Source organism: Aotus nancymaae, unplaced genomic scaffold, assembly GCF_030222135.1.
Source record: "Aotus nancymaae isolate 86718 unplaced genomic scaffold, 86718_ANA_hifiasm-v0.15.2.pri h1tg000046l, whole genome shotgun sequence".
In the NCBI taxonomy this organism is placed as follows: Eukaryota; Metazoa; Chordata; class Mammalia; order Primates; family Aotidae; genus Aotus; species Aotus nancymaae.
In genome coordinates, this window is record NW_026988460.1 from 28,165,673 (window position 1) to 28,183,295 (window position 17,623).

General features: G+C 46.8%; 1 protein-coding gene across 3 annotated transcripts in view; it reads left to right on the top strand.

Moving 5' to 3' along the window:
* Nucleotides 1-17,623, top strand: part of MGLL (monoglyceride lipase) — a 136,745-nt gene that overhangs the window by 89,744 nt on the left and 29,378 nt on the right. For all 3 annotated transcript variants that reach the window (XM_021676106.2, XM_064362106.1, XM_012437217.3), the window contains exons 4-5: nucleotides 12,683-12,819; nucleotides 14,048-14,158. In XM_021676106.2, the coding sequence (XP_021531781.2) occupies nucleotides 12,683-12,819; nucleotides 14,048-14,158 (248 nt within the window). The remainder of the gene's footprint in view (nucleotides 1-12,682; nucleotides 12,820-14,047; nucleotides 14,159-17,623) is intronic.

Below are 17,623 nucleotides of genomic sequence, written 5' to 3' on the forward strand. Positions count from 1 at the left end.
TCTGAAACCATACACAGGGAGGGAATGGGAGAAGGTGGGGAGTGAACATGTACTGGAAACCCACCTTTTGCTGGGTATGTTGTGCTATTTCATTTATTCCTCCAACAACTTTAGGAGTAGACAGGCAGGGAAGTGACTGGAGGTAACTACGATCTTGAAATTTGTGTTTCATTCTCTTGCTTTTTTATTTTATGTGTTTATCACATAAGTATGGGTCTCTAAAAATATAAAATATAAATATATAAATATATGGTTTGCTTTTGCTTGTTTTCTTAACATTATAAAATGGCGTCATACTTACACAGTCTTCTATGACTTGCTCTCTTCACCTTGTATTTCTTTTCTAAGATTCACCAGTGCTGCTGTGTGCAGCTCTAGTTTATTTGCTTTTCACTACTGTGGGATAACCCATTTACCACAACGTATCTATTCTCTAATTATAACAACAGCTGCTATGAACAGTCTCATTCCTGTGTCCAGGAGTTTCTCTCGGACATATATCCTGTAGTGGAATTGCTGGGTTGTGAAGTATGGAAATTCAACCTTACCAGATACCAAATTGTTTCTCCAAGGAGTTGTACCAGTTTCTCTCCCTCCTGCTGCAACATATATGAGTTTGTGACTTCCTTTAGATCTAAAAATGGGGACTAAGTCAATTCTTCCCCTCTGCTCCTAAAACAAAGACTTGTTTCACTCTGGTGTTCATCAACAAATGACTTTAATTCTCCCTTTGGGTCTGAATGAGCCAAGACTCCCATGTCGGGCTCCTCTGGGTCCATTGTGTGGTTCTTGAGGCTAGAGGCCCCACAATGATCGTCTGTCTCATTGCCCTGACCACACATTCTGCAAGATTCCTCCTTTCTGCTGCTGGCTGACCTTCTGTGGGTTGGCCAGGAATGCAGGGCAGACCCTAATTGTGAGTGTCTGTCCTCCTCACAGTCAGGTGCTCCCATCTCTCCAGAGCCTCAGCCCGTGTGCCTCCTGCGACTGGCTGCCTTAGTCACCCGAGGAGAGATGACTAGGAAAATCCAGAGAGAAGGCATTTGCTAGGCTGAGGGGAATAAGCGGCCTGTGGAAAGGCGGATTGCTCCTTGGACCTCTTCACCGAGGGGCTGTCAAGTTGGGACAGAGCCAAGACAAGAACCCTTTTCCAAAATGTGTTCTTTCATCTTTTAATGAAGTTGATTTCTTTGGCAGGCTAGCAAATCCTGCAGGGCCCCTGTGCGGCCACTCTGGAGGGTCAGGGAGACACTGTGTGGTTGGCACTTGCGAAGGGGCAGAGGTGAGAAGTGAGGGGAAATGTCTGTCTGTGCAGAACCCCCAGTGGAGAGCGCGTGGACTCAGAGTTAGGGTAAATGAAGGTGCAGGCCCACTGCAGACCCCTGATGGGAGAGGCAGTGGATGATGCTTCCACGGTGACATGGATTACTGGGAGCCGGATGCCCTGGGACCTCATAGCAGTGCCTCCTTACTCCAGGCCAGCCTCTCTGGCATTTCTCTTTGAGCTGATGAGGAACCACATCAGTCTCAGGTTGGCACCTGGATCCATTTGTCTGCCTTTTGGATAACACATGCTGTGTCTTTCCTCTGGTTACAAAAGTGAGACCTGGTCAGGGTAGATTCAAGGGAAAACAGCCCAGCATCAAGGCAGCCACAGACCCCACAACACTAAGGGGGCAGGCTCCAGAATTAGACTCCTTAGACCAACCTGGCTGTACCTTGGGAAGGGCTCCAGCGGGGTTTTCTACTTCTTCAGGCCCGGGACCTCCTGCTCTGCGATAAACACCCACATTCCTCTGCAGGGCCGCGCCACCCTGCATCTGGGAGGCAGGCTGGAGGGGCTCGGCCACCCTGCCCTGTTTACTAGCCTCTTCTGTGACTTGCTGCATCGTCAGCACACCCACCCAGGGGCAGCTCCACACCCAGCCACTTCATCCCTCTGCTCAGAGGCAAAGCTTCCCCCTTTGAACCCTGGAAGTCAGAGCGATGGCTGCATAGGGTCCTTTCTCCCCAGGGAAGAATGGAGTTGGTGGATGGAGCTTTTGACAAGACTTTCTATAATGATCTTGTGAAGACAGAGATAAAATGAGGCCATTTTTTAAAAATGCAAATGTCCTTCTTGTGCCTAAAACTCTCCTCATCCTCCCTTTCTCTAGGTAGAGGCCAGCATCTTACCATGGTCTCAGGCCGCATCCTCCCAAGACACTGACACCTCTCCTCCTATCCAGGGCCCTTCATCTGCCTTGCTTCCCAGGCCTGAATCCCCTTTACTCTTGTTACTGGAAAGGGTCCCAGTCCAGACCCTAAGAGAGCATTCTTGGATCTCATGCAAGAAGGAATTCAGAGGGAGTTCATAGAGTAACATGAAAGCAAGTTTATTAGGAAAGTAAAGGAATAACAGAATGGCTGCTCCATAGGAAGAGCAGCCCCTAGGGCTGCTGGTTGCCCATTTTTATGGTTATTTCTTGATGATATGCTAAACAAGGGGTGGATTACTCATGCCTCCCCTTTTTAGACCATATAGGGTAACTTTCTGACATTGCCATGGCATCTGTAAACTGTCATGGTGCTGGTGAGACTGTAGCAGTGAGGACAACCAGGGGTCACTCTCATCACCATCTTAGTTTTGGTGGATTTGGGCTAATTTCTTAACTGCAACCCGTTTTATCAGCAAGTTCTTTATGACCTGTATCTTGTGCTGAGATCCTATCTCATCCTGTGACTTAGAATGCCTTAACCATCTGGGAATGCAGCCCAGTAGGTCTCAGCCTCATTTTACCCAGCCCCTATTCAAGATGGAGTTGCTCTGGTTCAAATGCCTCTGGCACCCTCACTCTCCTTCCACCCACCATTCCTCCCAGCTCTGCTCAGACAGTCCTGGGCTGGGGAAGATGCTGAACCTCCTGAGACCCAGTCATGGTGTCGGTCAATGCACATGGCGGCCTCACAGATATGAGGTCTTCAGTGGACATTTACTGCCATTTGTTGTGGTTACTTCCAGGGTCAGCCTCTGTCCAGCCCCTCTATTCCCATTGTATCCCACTCTTAGAAATTTGTGAAGTCTTCAAAAGAGCAGTCTTCTGCAGGTGCTGGCGAGTGTGAACCACCTGTCCCTGCCTGACACAGAGCCAGATCCCTCGCAGGATTCACCTGGGGTGAGCAGCTCCAGGCACAAGCCCTGGGTCCAGGGGCGTGTAGGGAAGATGCCAGCCCTGTGTTTTCACAGTGGGTTCTTTATCTTGTTAAGAAGGCTTTTCTTTCTCTCCTCAATCTCCAAGTCCCCTGCTTCCTGTTGTTTTTTGCCCTTAGCTGTGAGAGTGACAGCCCTGGGTCTAGAGTCCACACCCTGTACTCAAGTCCCTTCCCTGTGACTCACTCACTGGGGGCTGAGCTCTGCTCCTTAGTCTCTCCGGGGTCAGTTTCTTTTGCTAGAAAATGGGGAAGGAATCCCTGCTTCACAAGCTTGTGGGGATTAAATGAAGCAAACTCTGGGAAAAGTGCTTTGTACATTATAAACTCTCACACGAATACCAGGTGCTGTTTTTACTGCTTTTTTAAAGGCTTCATTTTGCTTTCCTTACACAAAGCTATATTTTACCAACTTTTTCTTCTATAAGAAGATGAATACTAAGTAAGCCTGGTTCCCTGAGAAAAGGGAAGTGAGCGGCCGGCTCTTCCCATTCCAGCAGTAACAGGATCACCAGCGTTCTATAGGTTTCCGGTGGACTCTTTTTGCACATGGTAATAACGTGGAAAGTTATTTTCAGGCAGAAATATTTTGTAGGAGACTATTTAATCATTCAACAAAGAATTATTACAAATTTATTATACTTTGCATCAAACGCAGTACTGGGGTGTTTTAAGAGTACCTAGGATCTGTTTTAATCAGATATGGTAAGACACACAGACATGAAAATGACTGTCACGAAGGGAGAAGTTTATTACAATGACAAATCCCTAGAAACAGGTGGCAACGCATGCCACACAGGGCCCTGCAGGGGAGCACTGGGTGGGTCAGGGCCCAGAGGGAGAGGGGACTGTGGGCAGGGGCTTTTACCGTAACAGGTGAGGTGCAGTGAGTAGGTTTAGGGTTGATTAGTTTGAAGAATTTCAGGGCTCTTGAGATGCAGGGCTGTTCTTAATCGTCGGTGCCTGGCCCTGTGGTGATTAGGACAGGGGGCCAGTGGCCTGGAGGGGGAGAGTCTGATAAAGGCAGTTGAAGTCCCACCCATGATAGAGTGGGACTGTCTTTCCAGGATCAGCAAGGCCTGAGATGTTAAAGCATCAAAGTACAGAAAATGTAAAAACATAGTTAATACATAGATAAACAAAACTGAAAATATGTTAAAGTCTGCAAAGCAGGGCTCTTTAAAAAAAAAACCAAAAACACCAAGAGAGCAGCCAGGCATAGCAGCGTGCACCTGTAGTCCCAGCTACTTGGGAGGTTGAGGCAGGAGATTGCTTGAGCCCAGGAGTTTGAATCCACCATGGGCAACATAACAAGACTTTGTCTCTAAAATAAATATGTAAATACATAAATAAAACCAGGAGAGAAAGAATTCTCATTGCAGATGCAGAACAACTGCTCAACAGACTCTGTTTCCATGATGGTAAAGGAAACATACTGCATCAGCCACAGCTAGAGTAATGGAATTGAGTTTCTTTGGTAAGTGGCCATTATGGAAGCATTGCCTACAATTCATTTCAACAGACATTTATCAGACACTCACCTTCTGCCAGGCCTGTGCCAAGAACCCTGGGGACTGCACGGGTGAATAAAGTATGATCCTTGCTCTCCAAGATGGCCCTGGCAGGCATGGGCACATACACGCTGCATTCCCTCCCCGAGTGCATGCAGACATCATCGTTCACTCAGGACTCTTTTGTGCCCCATCCAGCCACACTCACCTTAGAAGCTACTGCAGCACAGTGCAGCAGGCAGCCTCTGCTGCCAACCAGAGCAGTGTGGCATCCCTGCTGTCAGGACCCTCCATCTGTGGGGCAGTGGTTGGTGCTGGAGGAGAAAACGTGGGAGGACTGTAATCAACTCACATGTGATGGGGCAAGAAGTGCTTCAGGGCTATGGAAGGGGGAAAACTGCACCTGCATTGAGGAAATTACAGCAGATGTCATGGATGATGGGATTTAAAGGCCCTTGAAGGACTGGAGCAGGGTGGGGACATCAAGGAGAAGCTGCCTGGTCAGAGGCACAGGGCAGGAATGTATGGGTGTGCTTCGGGAACTATGGGCAGGTGGGTGTGCATGTGGCTCAGAATGTGGCAGAGGAACCAGTAGAAGCCTTCCTAAAAGGCTGGGAACACTGAACTGGGATGTGCGGGCTGCATTCTCCAACAGTGGCAGCCGTTGGACCAAGACACCATCAGAGCAGCTTCTAGAAAAGGGGGTAGGTCATGGAGAGCTTGAAGTGGACAGGGAGATTGGAGAAGAAGCTACTGCAAGTTCAAATGCAGCAAGGGTTTCCACCCCTACCAGGCTATAACATGCACAGAAGGAGACTGGATGTAGAAATCTAGAAGGACTTGAGGACAAACTGGATGTGAAAATAGAATTAAAGTCAAAGATGACAGCCCTGTTTTGAGCCTGCAAATTCGGAAGGCTCACAGGGGCATTAACCACAATGTGAAGCCCAGAACAAGAGCCAATTATTTGCAAGCAGTCTGAGCAGCTGTGGAACAGTCAGGAGAGTCTGACCATGGGTTTGTGGTATGGATCTGCAGCTCTGGAAAGAAGCCAGAGTCAGAAACGATTTATCCAGGAGATGCCTACATTGCCACCAGAGTCAAAGCATGGGAGTGATGCACTTGGACCAGGGAGAGCTCACAGAGTGACCTGGGGCCTCCTGCACGCAATGTGTGTCAAGGGCAAGCTCCTATAATACCTCAATAATATGGGACTGGCTCATGAATAAGCAAACCAGTGGAGTTAAGCAGATACCCAGAAATAGACTGGGCTCGAGTGCAAAGGGAACTTTAACACATGATAAGGATGACGTTGCAATTCAGTGAAGCAACAAAGGATTTGTTCATACATTCTGCTGAGATGATTAAGAACCATCTGCATTCTGGAACTTGTTTTAGATGGTGATAGAACAACAGCAATGTGAACATATTAAATGCCACTAAATCAGTGCACTTTAAAATGGTTGATTTTATGTGAGGTGAATTTCACTGAAATGAAAAAAAAAAAACCCTGAAAAAAGGTGGTTGTCTTCTACCCTACAGCAAGACAAAATCCAAATGAATCAAAGATTAAAATGTAAAGAGGTGAAGCTATATCTAGAGATGGATGGTGGTAATGCTTGTCCAACAATATGAACGTACTTAATACCACTGAACTGTACCTTTAAAGTGATTAATGTTTTTAGGTTATGTATATTTTACTGCAAAAAAAGATAAGTCACGGAAAATAAGGCTGAATTCTTTTATAACCCTGGGGTGGGAAAGGCCTTTATAACCAAGAATCAAAATTCAGAAGCCATAAAGTAAAAAGATTGATAATTTGACTATTCAAAATTAAGAATATCAAAAGAAATCAAAAATAAGAATCTTCTGTTTGGCTAAATACAATGCAAACAAAGTCAAAAGAAAAATGACCAACTGATATACAAAGAGCTCTTAAATGTCAAGAAGAGATGCAAAACCCCCACAGAAGAAATGAGCAAAGACATGAATACTCAGTTCACCAAAAAAGAAGTAATGGCTCTTAAAATCTGAGATGTTCAACCCACACTTACTTTCTCTCCTGTCATATGGGTAAAAACCTAAATGTCAAACCACACAGTTGGCTGGTCATGCCAAGAGAAAGAGGCCCTCTCCCACATCTCACTCACAGAGTGAAAGGTGACACTCCCACATGGAAGGGAATTTGGTAATATCTATAAAAATTACATACACATTTACATTTCAGCCAGGCAATCCTGCATCTAGGCCCATGCCCTGAAGATAACCATCATGCAGATGACATAAAATAGTCCAAGTTTATCTACTGCAGCCAAGTGTTTAATAAATAAGAGCTTGGATACGATCCAAGTGTTTTCTAATGAGAGAGTCCTTGAACAAACTACGGTTCACCCCCACAAAGGAGTACTACACAGCAGTAAGGCAGAATGGAGACAAGGTCTGGGGCCTGTGACTTGGAGAGATCTCCAGAATATTAAACGTGGGGGAAAAATCCTGGTAGAAATCCAGAAATAAGACAAGACTGTTTCTAGAATAGGATAGTGGCATACTATCTTTTAAGCAAGAAAGGAGGAAAAATAAGAATAGATGGGTAGATAGATAAATAGATTAGATAGAGAATAGGTAGCTGATAGACTGGATGGATGGATGGATGGATACATAAGCAGGTAGTTTTCTTATTTTTGCGAAAAGAAATGCTTAGAGAAAAAAACAAAATATAATTAAAATGATTAACTCTAGGGAACGAGAGGTGAGATGGAGGAGATGGGGCAGAAGTGAGACTTCACTGGGTGAATGTTTTAATATACTTCTGACTGTCGTACCAGGTAGATGTTTTCATATTTGGAAAAGAAAATTAAATTGAAAAGCAAAAAGAGAAAACCTACAATTGGAAAGAAATTTAATTTAAAATTAATGAATCTAATTATCTATTAGTAACATAAGCACACAGAGAAAATAATTATAACCTATTTGTAAGAATTTGAACTTCAAACATAATACTCTGGTTATATTATTATTGACCTATATTCTAAAGACAAAAAAATGCAAAGCATTTCTAGCTTCTTGCGATAGGCTTATTGGTGGTGGCAATATTGGTATTATAATTTTGAAGCTATGCTATAAGTAAATATGCTAATGCCTATTAGGAACCAAGATTTTCAGTGTCAAAGAAAAGAGATAAAATACAAAATCACAGAAGGTAAGAGAAAACTTTAAAACATTGATTTCTTGCTTTTTTTTTTTTTTTTTTTTGAGACAGCCTTGGTCTGTTGTCCAGGCTGGAGTGGAGTGCAGTGGCACGATCATGGCTCACTGCAACGTTGACCTCCCAGGATCAAGCGATTCTCCCACCTCAACCTCCTGAGTAGCTGGGCTACAGGTGTGCACCACCATGCTAGGCTAATTTTTGTATTTTTCGTAGAGATGGGGTTTTGCCAAGTTGTCCAGGCTGGTCTCAAACTCCTGGGCCCAAGAGATCTGCCTATCTTGGCCTCCCAAAGTGCTGGGATTACAGGCATGAGCCACTGTGCCTAGCCAGAACGTTGATTTATAGTTGAAAATATCTATATCTAAAAAACTCATGTTTTTTAAGAACTAAGTTTTCTTAAGTCTCATTTAAAAAAAAAAAGAATTAAGTTTTCCCGCTCTGCCTCATGAAGGGCATGAAAACAAAGGCACATTGATGGCATTGGACATTCCCAACTTTAAATGTTGATTTTTAAACACTGAAAGGAACTGGGGCTCCCTGGAGAAACAGTTCATTCCAAGTCTGGGACAAAGAAAGTATAAGGTGAGCCTGGTACATTTGTGCAGAGGAAGAGAGGAAGTTCTTGATAATGAATGGAAACGCAGGAACGAGCCAAATGACACCATGAGGGAAAACAGACACAAGATGTGGGACATTTACAAGTCTGGCCTCTCTAAGACTGAAGGAACATAGCAAACAAATACAGCATATGAACTTGGCATCCTGGTTCTAAAACTCCAACTGTAAAATACTTGGAGACAACTGGGAAATTTGAGTTTGGATTGTGTATTAGATGCTATTAGGGAGCTACTGCTAACTTACTGCAGGAAAATAGTATTGTAGTTATGAGGAGAATATCATTAAGCATGCTGAATGTTCAGGGTGAGGTATTATAATAGTTATGAATTATTTTTATAACACTTTTTGTTTGGAAGTATCTTCAACTTTACAGAAAGTTTGCAAGAATAGTATAAAAAACCTCTGTAGATCCTTTACTCAGATTTGCCTGTTGTTATAATCTGCAATTTACTCCCCTCCCTCCCTTCCTTCCTTCCTTCCTTCCCTCCTTCCTTCATTCCTTCCTTCCCTCCCTCCCTCCCTCTCACCCTCCTTCCCTCCCTCCTTCCTTCCTTCTTCCTTCCTTCCTCCCTTTCTTCCCTTTCTTCTCTTTCTTTCACTTTCTTTCTTTTTCTTTTTATTTTTTGAGACAGGGTCTCACTTTTGTCCAGACTGGCATGCAGCTCACTGCAGCCCCAACCTCACGGACTCAAGTGATTCTAAGTAGCTAGGATTACAGGTGTGTGCCACCACACCACCGATGCCCAGTTAATGTTTTAAACACTTTTGTAGCAACAGGGTCTCTCTCTCATTATATTGCCCAGGCCAGTCTCAAACTCTTGGGCTCAAGTGATCTTTCCACCCTGGCCTCCCAAAGCACTGGGACTACAGACATGAGCCACCTTGTCCAGTGCAACTTACTTGTAAAATATTCAGCCATTTTTATATTCATAAATGTGTATATATACAGCAAATAAAATGATAACAACTGTTGAATAAAGATAGTGGCATATGGGTATTTATTGAAATATCCTTTCAGTGTTTTTGTGCATTTGAAAATTTCGTAGTAAGAAGTTGGAGAGGAGCCCTATTTCAAACGTTGGAAGATCTTCAGGATATAGTGTCTAGTGAACAAAGCCCCACTCAGAGCAGGATCTGTTATGTGTTTCTTTGTTTAGGACTGGGGTAAAAATCAGGATTTCTGTTTGTATTTGCTTGTAAAGAGGCTGAGACACTAAGAGAAGGGTTTAGGGGAAGATGGGGAATCAGGTGGATGGGAACAGGTGGGAAAGGGACAGTCAGTGTACACCTTTCATACCACTTTGATTTTGAACCATATGAATTGAGTCTCTTTTAAAATGCAATTTTTTAAACTAAAAATGAGTGAATGAATAAGTACAGAAATCATCCAGGGAGGAAAACAGACAAAGAAAACACAGTCAGATGAGAAGTCATTTCCAGGCGTAGAAGTTCATTTCCAAGCGTGCCCCTTGACAAGGTCAGCAGGAGCATGTGGTGCTGAGTGAGCCAAGAGCTCAGAAGAGAATGGGGTGGAGAAAAGCCCACTGGGGTTGACTCAGCTGAGGGTCGCACAGAGCCTCCAGGGCTAGAGAGAGAATGTAGGTGGGGAAAGGGCCATTAGTGTGGATCAGCCCTTAAGGAGGAAAGGGAAGAGGAAGGGAAGAGGGGGGCTGTGGATGGAGGGCAGCTGGGGGGCTGTGGATGAAGGAAGAGGACAGGGATGCAGCTGGCACAGGAGCAGGGTGGGCTGGGAGTGGTCGGAATCAGGAAGGGGGATGCTTCTGATGTGGAGCACCGTTTTGGACTGTCCCCATGTTTTCAAAATAGATGAGTGATGCTGTGTCCTCAGGGTCATGAGGTAGGATTGTAAGCTTTGGGAAAATAGAGATATCTGGAAGAGATGCCCAGATGAACGTGGCTGGGGACCAAGCCTGTGGGAAGAGGCAGCAGGTCACTGGGCAGCCCTGGTGTTGCCTTGGCTCAGTGTTCGTGTGCAGCCAGCCCTCAGGCTTCAGAGTGGAGAGCGGCAGTCCCTGCGGAGGAGCAGGGGCTGCATCCAGAGAGATGTTCCACATGGAAATGGGGGGATGTGCTTCAAAAATTCAACACAGAATCACCATCTGACCCAGCAACCCCACTTCTGAGTGTATACCCCAAAGAATTGAAAGCTGGGATGTGACGAAATATTTGCACACCCATGTTCACGGCAGCATCATTAGCAATAGCCAAAAGGTGGGAACAGCCCAGATAGTCCATCAACAGACAAATGGCTAAACAGAACATGGTCCATCCACAGAATGGAATATGATGCAGCCTTAAAAAGGAAGGAAATTCTGACACACACAACTACATGGATGCGCCTTGAAGATACTGTGCTACGTGAAATAAGCCAGACATAAAAGGACAAATATGGCCTGATTCCACTCATAGGAAGTCCCTAGAGAAGTCAGATGTATAGAAGCAGAAAGTGGAATAGAGGGTGCCAGGGTGTGGGGAAAGAGAGGGTAGGGAGGAAATGGGAGTTGGGGTTTAATAGGTGTCTGAGTTTGCCAGGGCTTCCATAACAAAGGACTGCAACTGGGGGCTTCAACAATAGACATTTACTGTCTCACAGTTCCAGAGGCTGGAAGTCCGGGATCAGGGCATCAGCAGAGTTGGTTTCTCCTGCAGGCTCTCCTTGCCTTGTGGATGGCTGCCGTCTCTCTGCATCCTCACATCACCTTCCCTCTGTGTCTGGGTCCTAATCCCCTCTCCTTACAGGACACCAGTCATTTGGATTAGGGCCCACCCTAAGGACCTCATTTAACTTAATCATGTTTTTTAAGACCCTGTCTTCAAGTAAAGTTCCATTCCGAGATCCTGGGGGTTAGAGCTTTGACATATGGATCTGGGCAACACAAGTCAACCCATATCAATTGGTGTGGAGTCTCAGCATGGGAAGATGAAGAAGTACCGAGATGCACAATAATGTCCTTGATGCCTCTGAACTGTACATTTAAAAACAGTTCAAACAGTAAAATTTATGTTATGGATATGATAGCATAGTAAAAAGTAAAAACAAATTTTAAAAGAGAAAAACACTCAGAAAGGTCAGGGAACAGGGAGTGTTGCTGAGAGGGTAGTGGGACCCCGGGCCCAGTGGGATGGTCAGAGAGACTGTGGGGCGGTGGCTGGGAAGGTGGGCTCGGGGGACAGGCCAGTGGGAAACACGGGAGCTCAGGGCCTGACAGCAGGAGGGTCTCCAAGCTGGAAGTCTGGGTGGCCTGTGAGTTCCAGGTGTGACCGTTATTAGTGCAGAAGCCTCCTTAGAGGTGGCAGAGGCTTAATGAGTGCTTCAGGCTCTCAGCAGGGAAGGTTTGGGCAGCCCCTCTGGCTGTGTGGTCCCAGTTCTCCAGAAGCGCTTTCTTTTTTGCAATTTTCAAACCATCACAGCCGCTTTCAGCCCGAATGTGAAGCCACAGCCAGTGAGTTGTTTCTATAGCGACTGATGTCCTTCAAAGAGGGAGAGAGTGGAGGGCCCTGAAGAAAGGACAAGCGGGTGCACGGCACAGATATGTGGCAGATCACACCCAAGAGGGAGAGAGTGTGACCTAGTTTCACTGCAGCTTCGCTGAGAAGCTTGCTGGCAAGCACACCCGACGACTGCACTTCGTTTTATGTTTGTCGTGTTATCTTCACCTAAAGCTGTAAGATGAGGGGCCAAGTGTACCACTCTACCTGGTGAAAGGCCAGTATTCAGGCACAGCCGCCAGGGGCCAGAACAGGGAAAATGTAGGAAAATTCTGAGCCTTCTTCGTCTTACTCCTGGCCACGTTGCAGAAAACTGGGCACGCTGAGGCTCTCTGTGCCCCTGTCCTTTCTCCCTTCCTTGGAAATCGCCCCGAGGGAGGCTTTGTAGTACGTACACCCCGGCTCATCGCTTCCTAGTGCTGGGGTCTTGGCACATTCCTCAACCACTGTGTGCCTCAGTTTCCTAATCCATAAAACGTGGGGAGAAGAATTCCAATGTTCAAGAGTGGCCGGAAAGCGTTAAATGAGGTGACTCATTCAGGCGCTCAGGAGAGAGAGGCCCGTGATTGCAGTGAGGAGACCTCTGGGCTTGGGCAGGAGCCAACCTGGTAACTGCAGCTCTCTCTCATCTCCCGTTCGTTTCCAGTTGGCCACGGACAGAGTGAAGGGGAGAGGATGGTAGTGTCTGACTTCCATGTTTTCATCAGAGATGTGTTGCAGCATGTGGATTCCGTGCAGAAAGACTACCCTGGGCTTCCTGTCTTCCTTCTGGGACATTCCATGGTAAGCAGACCACAGAAGACCCAGGTCAAATCCAGCCTGGCTCCCAGAGGGAAGGGGTGACCCTGACTCCCTGCCCCACATGCTCTCTGCCTGGCTGGCATGCTGTCTCCTTTTATGCACCGCAGTTGGAGTTCCTGGGCAATTCTTAGGAAACAAGGGAGGTTGCCAGCTGGTCCTTACCAAGCAGCTTGAGTATGGGGCCTCTTGAAAACTGATCTTTTTTTCAATGCTCCTTGGCCCATTTGGTGCCATTTAACAGTGAGGCTACTAAGAGCCACTTCTTGGAGAGGGGATTAGCTCCTCCATCAACAAGAAGCACACGAAATGTCCCCAAACCCCGTGTGTTTGTTTCAGAATTGTACAGTACAGATGACAAATGATACCTAGGAACAAAGGGTCCCCGTGGAAACAATTCCTTAAAGTTTATTCCAACTTCTTCCACCTTTTAAGTATTTAAACCCTTCCAAAAATCAAGCAAATGTAATATTTACATCAGGGTCCTTACACTGGCAGCCTCCAGGCCAAATCTACCTACAGAAAAAGCGGGCTGATTGGCTGATCAGGATATATTGAACTGCTTGAATTTGAATGCCTGAGGACATTTCACCAGGGCAGGTCTTGCCTCCTACCCCTTGGTCACTGCCTGCCTCTGTCCTTAATTTCTCTTACCTGCCCGGCCCCTGTGAGCATTTGCGATTGCAACCCGTGCTTTCAAGCACCTTTGTGCTTCAGCCAACAGGTGAGGCCTCCTTCAGCACCATCCACGTTCAGTCCCATTTTTCTTGGAATTTAAATTTCTAGGACCTTTAACTAAACCAGGAAAAGTATAGTATAGCAATCTATTATTATGATCAGATTACCCCCAACCAAAAAAAAAAAAAAAACCCTCCTATTAAGCTTGTCGGGATGGATGAATTGGGGTTCTGCCAGCTTTGGGCTTGAAATGAAGTGGGAATGTGTTATTGTTTAACTTGCGGCCCACAAGCAAGAACCTTATTTATATCTCTCCGCAATGTTTGCTCTTGGAAAACCCAGAGAAAAAAACATGTGTAATAAAATAATTGCAGATCTAGTTTATCCAACATTTGATGGTGCCTCTTCCAAGGTAGTCCTCCTCAGGGCTCTTGGCCAGGACTGCAGCTCAAGAGGACCGCATTGGTCACGTTTATTGGAAATATGTGCACTAGTGCAAGCCCAACACAGCAGCTCTGCCCGTTCTGCATTACAGGGAGGCGCCATCGCCATCCTCACGGCCGCAGAGAGACCGGGCCACTTCGCCGGCATGGTACTCATTTCGCCTCTGGTTCTTGCCAATCCTGAATCTGCAACAACTTTCAAGGTAAAAGGACATTCCAGTCTGTACAACTCCTGCAGGTTCCCTGGGACATGGGGCTTTCATTTGTAGCCTGAGTCTCTGTAAAAGGGCCAAAGGCCCTCGTCGGACCTCAGACTATTGTGTAAGGGTTTGGACAAATATCCGACACCGTTGCCACCATGGTTCTGTAATTTCTGAAGGCAGGTGCATTTCCCCCCCAAGAAAAAAGGACTATGCCTTCCTGTTTGTGCATGTCTTACTGATGAATTTTAAAAGGAGAAGAGGTTAGGCTTGTTATCGGTCCTGCAAAGTCATGTTTGTTAACAAGTCACACTCAAGGCCTGGGCTGTCTTTCATTGACTCTTTGCCAACCTCAGCAGAAGGTGAACAGTGAGTGCAGCTGCAGGGACTCCTAACTGCAGGATGGGGTCGCATTCACTGCAGCCGTCCCCTGCCCTGCGCACTTTCGACCTCTGACTGCTAGGGATCTGTCATTTCATTTTTCTGGTTGAAATGACTCACAGGAACAATATATCCTATAGGTGCTGGGGCTCTGGGCTGCTTTTGCCAAGGCAAATGAACCAACAAATAATATCTAGAGTTGGAGCAGGCACCTTCTCTCCCCTGAGAAAGGAGATGAAACCAGTGACCTCGGAAGGCTGCTTGCTTATGATGCTGGCTTGTTGACAGGGTATCAGTTTAGACTCAGCCTTGAAGGCATCAGGTTTGAGGTAGATACATAGCCCCAGTGAGGGTGGAGAATCCCAACCCCATGTATCCTCAAGGAATCCTCAGTCTCACCCCAGCACTGGGCAGGGACTGCTGCCTCCTGAGCCAGTTCTGGAGACTCTCAAAGGAGAAAGAGATGAGGTGGTAGGTCATGGGGCCAGGTGCGCTGGGCAGCCGTCACCCACAGGCCTACCCTATGGACTATGGGATCATTTAAATAATGACTTTAGCTCCTGTTCCCGCACCCTACTTTCCTCAACACAGCACAGAGAATGAAACCTTATAAAAACATCCACAAAGGGTTTCCTTCAGCCCATCACCACAGACTTGCTCCTGGCTCGAGACAGGCTTTCAATTAAACACAGAAAATCTCAGCCATCTGAAATGGGGCTGGGCTGTACAAACGAGAAACTGGGGACGCTCTGATAGTTTAGCCAGAGAACAATGATTTACTTAGTTTGTGAGAGAGATGGATGGTATCTCCTTTGATTTTACTCCAGTTTAAGGAAATCACGGACTTACTGAAATCGACTGTCATTAATGAATTTCAGTGCCGTGTGGGACAGCACCAGAGGTCTGTCATGGAATGATCGAGGTCCCTTAGCATCACAATGCCTGTGGTGCACTACCTCTTCATCATTGAAATGTGCAGCGGGAAGAGGAGGAGGCATGACCTACTCAGCATCTCCCGTGACTGTGGTTCTAATTATCTAAGTAGAATAAGCAGCCCGGGCTCACAGCGGCAGGGGCGTTCCCACTGCATTCCGTGGGATTTGCTGTATGCAGGTCTGTGAAGTTCAGCCAATGCCAGGCATGCGCTGTGCTCTCCCAGGCATTGTCTCACTTACCTCCCCTCCAGCCCAGGAGCAGGTCGCAGCAGCGCTTTCTGGAGGGGAAAACCTGGGTTTAGGAAGGACGAATGGCTGGCCAGGACTGTACGGCCCTTGTGATGAGTTTGCATCCAGGGCTGCTCACTCCCCATCTAGGATATTTCCCCAGGGGAGAAAATGGATATTTCTGCAATGGATGTTTTCCCTTAGAGAAAAGCCAGGAACCGTAGGTCTTCAGATAAAGTGCACCAGGGGGACCCTGACAGCTGGGCCTGGAGGTGGGACCAAGAAGATTTCCTCCCAGAGCCCCCTGGGTTCCACGCTGACCAGGGGAGGGGGCACTCTGGGCAAGGCCACCATTGTGACCTTTCAAAGCCTTGTGCTAATAGATCACCTTGTGACATCAGGAGCCAGCTGCCCCTGGGGGAACACGGGTCTCCTCTTATTAACCAAGACAAATTAGGTTTCCCTTTGGCCCAGACCTGAGGGCCCAGCCTCCCATCCCTGAAATCTGTTGCTGCTCCTGCATCTCTGGCAATTTTGGCTGACAGAGTCCATGATGCATTTGGCCACCCTGCCCCTGGAAGACTTCATCACTCTTGGCACATTTTCTAGTCTTGTCTGACAACCTTCCTGAAAGTCTCACAGGATCTATTTTTTAACGTAATTTAAAAGTTTTAAGAATAAGACATTTCTATGTTTCAAAATTCCAAAGATATGGAAGAGGTTGCAGGGAGTCTCTTGCCTGGTTGGCGTGGGCAGCAACCCATGGTACCAGCGAGAGTCTCTGCATCTCCTGTCAATGCTCACTTCATTTGTTCTATTTCGCACAAATGGGAGCTTGCTCTGTGCATGTCAGGGGTACTCTGTGTTTGCTTTTGTTCTTTTGGTTGGTGTGTTTGTTTTTGTGGGTTTTGGGTTTCATTTTGTGGTTTTGCTTAGCAGCCTTTTGGTTCTCCTTCCCCATCAGGACCTACCAAGGGTCCCACTGCAGGGATAGGTCCTGGTTTAGGGAGGGTGCGCTGGGATCATTTCCAGTTGTTTGCTCTTACGAGCCTCAAGGATGGAATAATTCCTAGAGCCCACCTCCCCGCTCTGGTGCTCTGGGTGGGAAATCTGTTTGGTGGTGGGGGTGAGGAGCTTCCCTGAGTGCGTCTGTGAGTGACAGCAGAACAGAGTCAAGTCTCAGCCTCCTGACTCCTCAGACAGTGCTCAATCCATCAAGCCATTCAACACTTTCACGGCACCAAGCACCTTCTAGAGCAACTCCCCAGGTCGTAAGGGGCAGTGTGAGATGCGGAGTCTTTGAGTACAGCCTGGCCTGTGGAAGACGGCCAGCCCTCACCCCCTGCAATGTGAGAATGCCAGATCGCCCCCACCCTCCTAAATCTCGCCACCATCTGGTTCTTATGTGGATGCTGGTTTTCAACAAGCTGAGATATATTTAGCCTGGAGATGAGACAATGAAGATGGATGGGGGGGGGCCCAAACATTGTCTCTGCTGAGAAAGTGGTTTCACAAAGAAAGTAGCAGCAGCAGAAATTCAGAAACAAAAATTCCATGCATCGGAACAAGTCTGGCTATTCATGAGGTCGCTCCGTGGGTTTTCTCACCACAGCTTGTAGCTCTTGCCGGGGTACAAAAGTGAAACTGTGGCCCCCCAGCTGGAAAAACTTCAAACTCCAGGCCCCCCTCAGGATTTCCCACCCTTACTTGTCTGGGACAGCAATCAAGAGCAACTGCAGGTTGAAGGCCCCTTCTTTCTCTGGGAGCCTCTTGGGAGAGAAAAATTCCCCTGGGCTAAGCTTGCGGAATGGGGGTCTCAGCTTACCAGGAGAGTAATCATTCTAAATGACCTCTTCTTGTTGCCAAGGCTGTCCCTTGGGCTCCTGGGGCAGGGATGCAGGAGCCCACCAGTGCTTTAAGATAG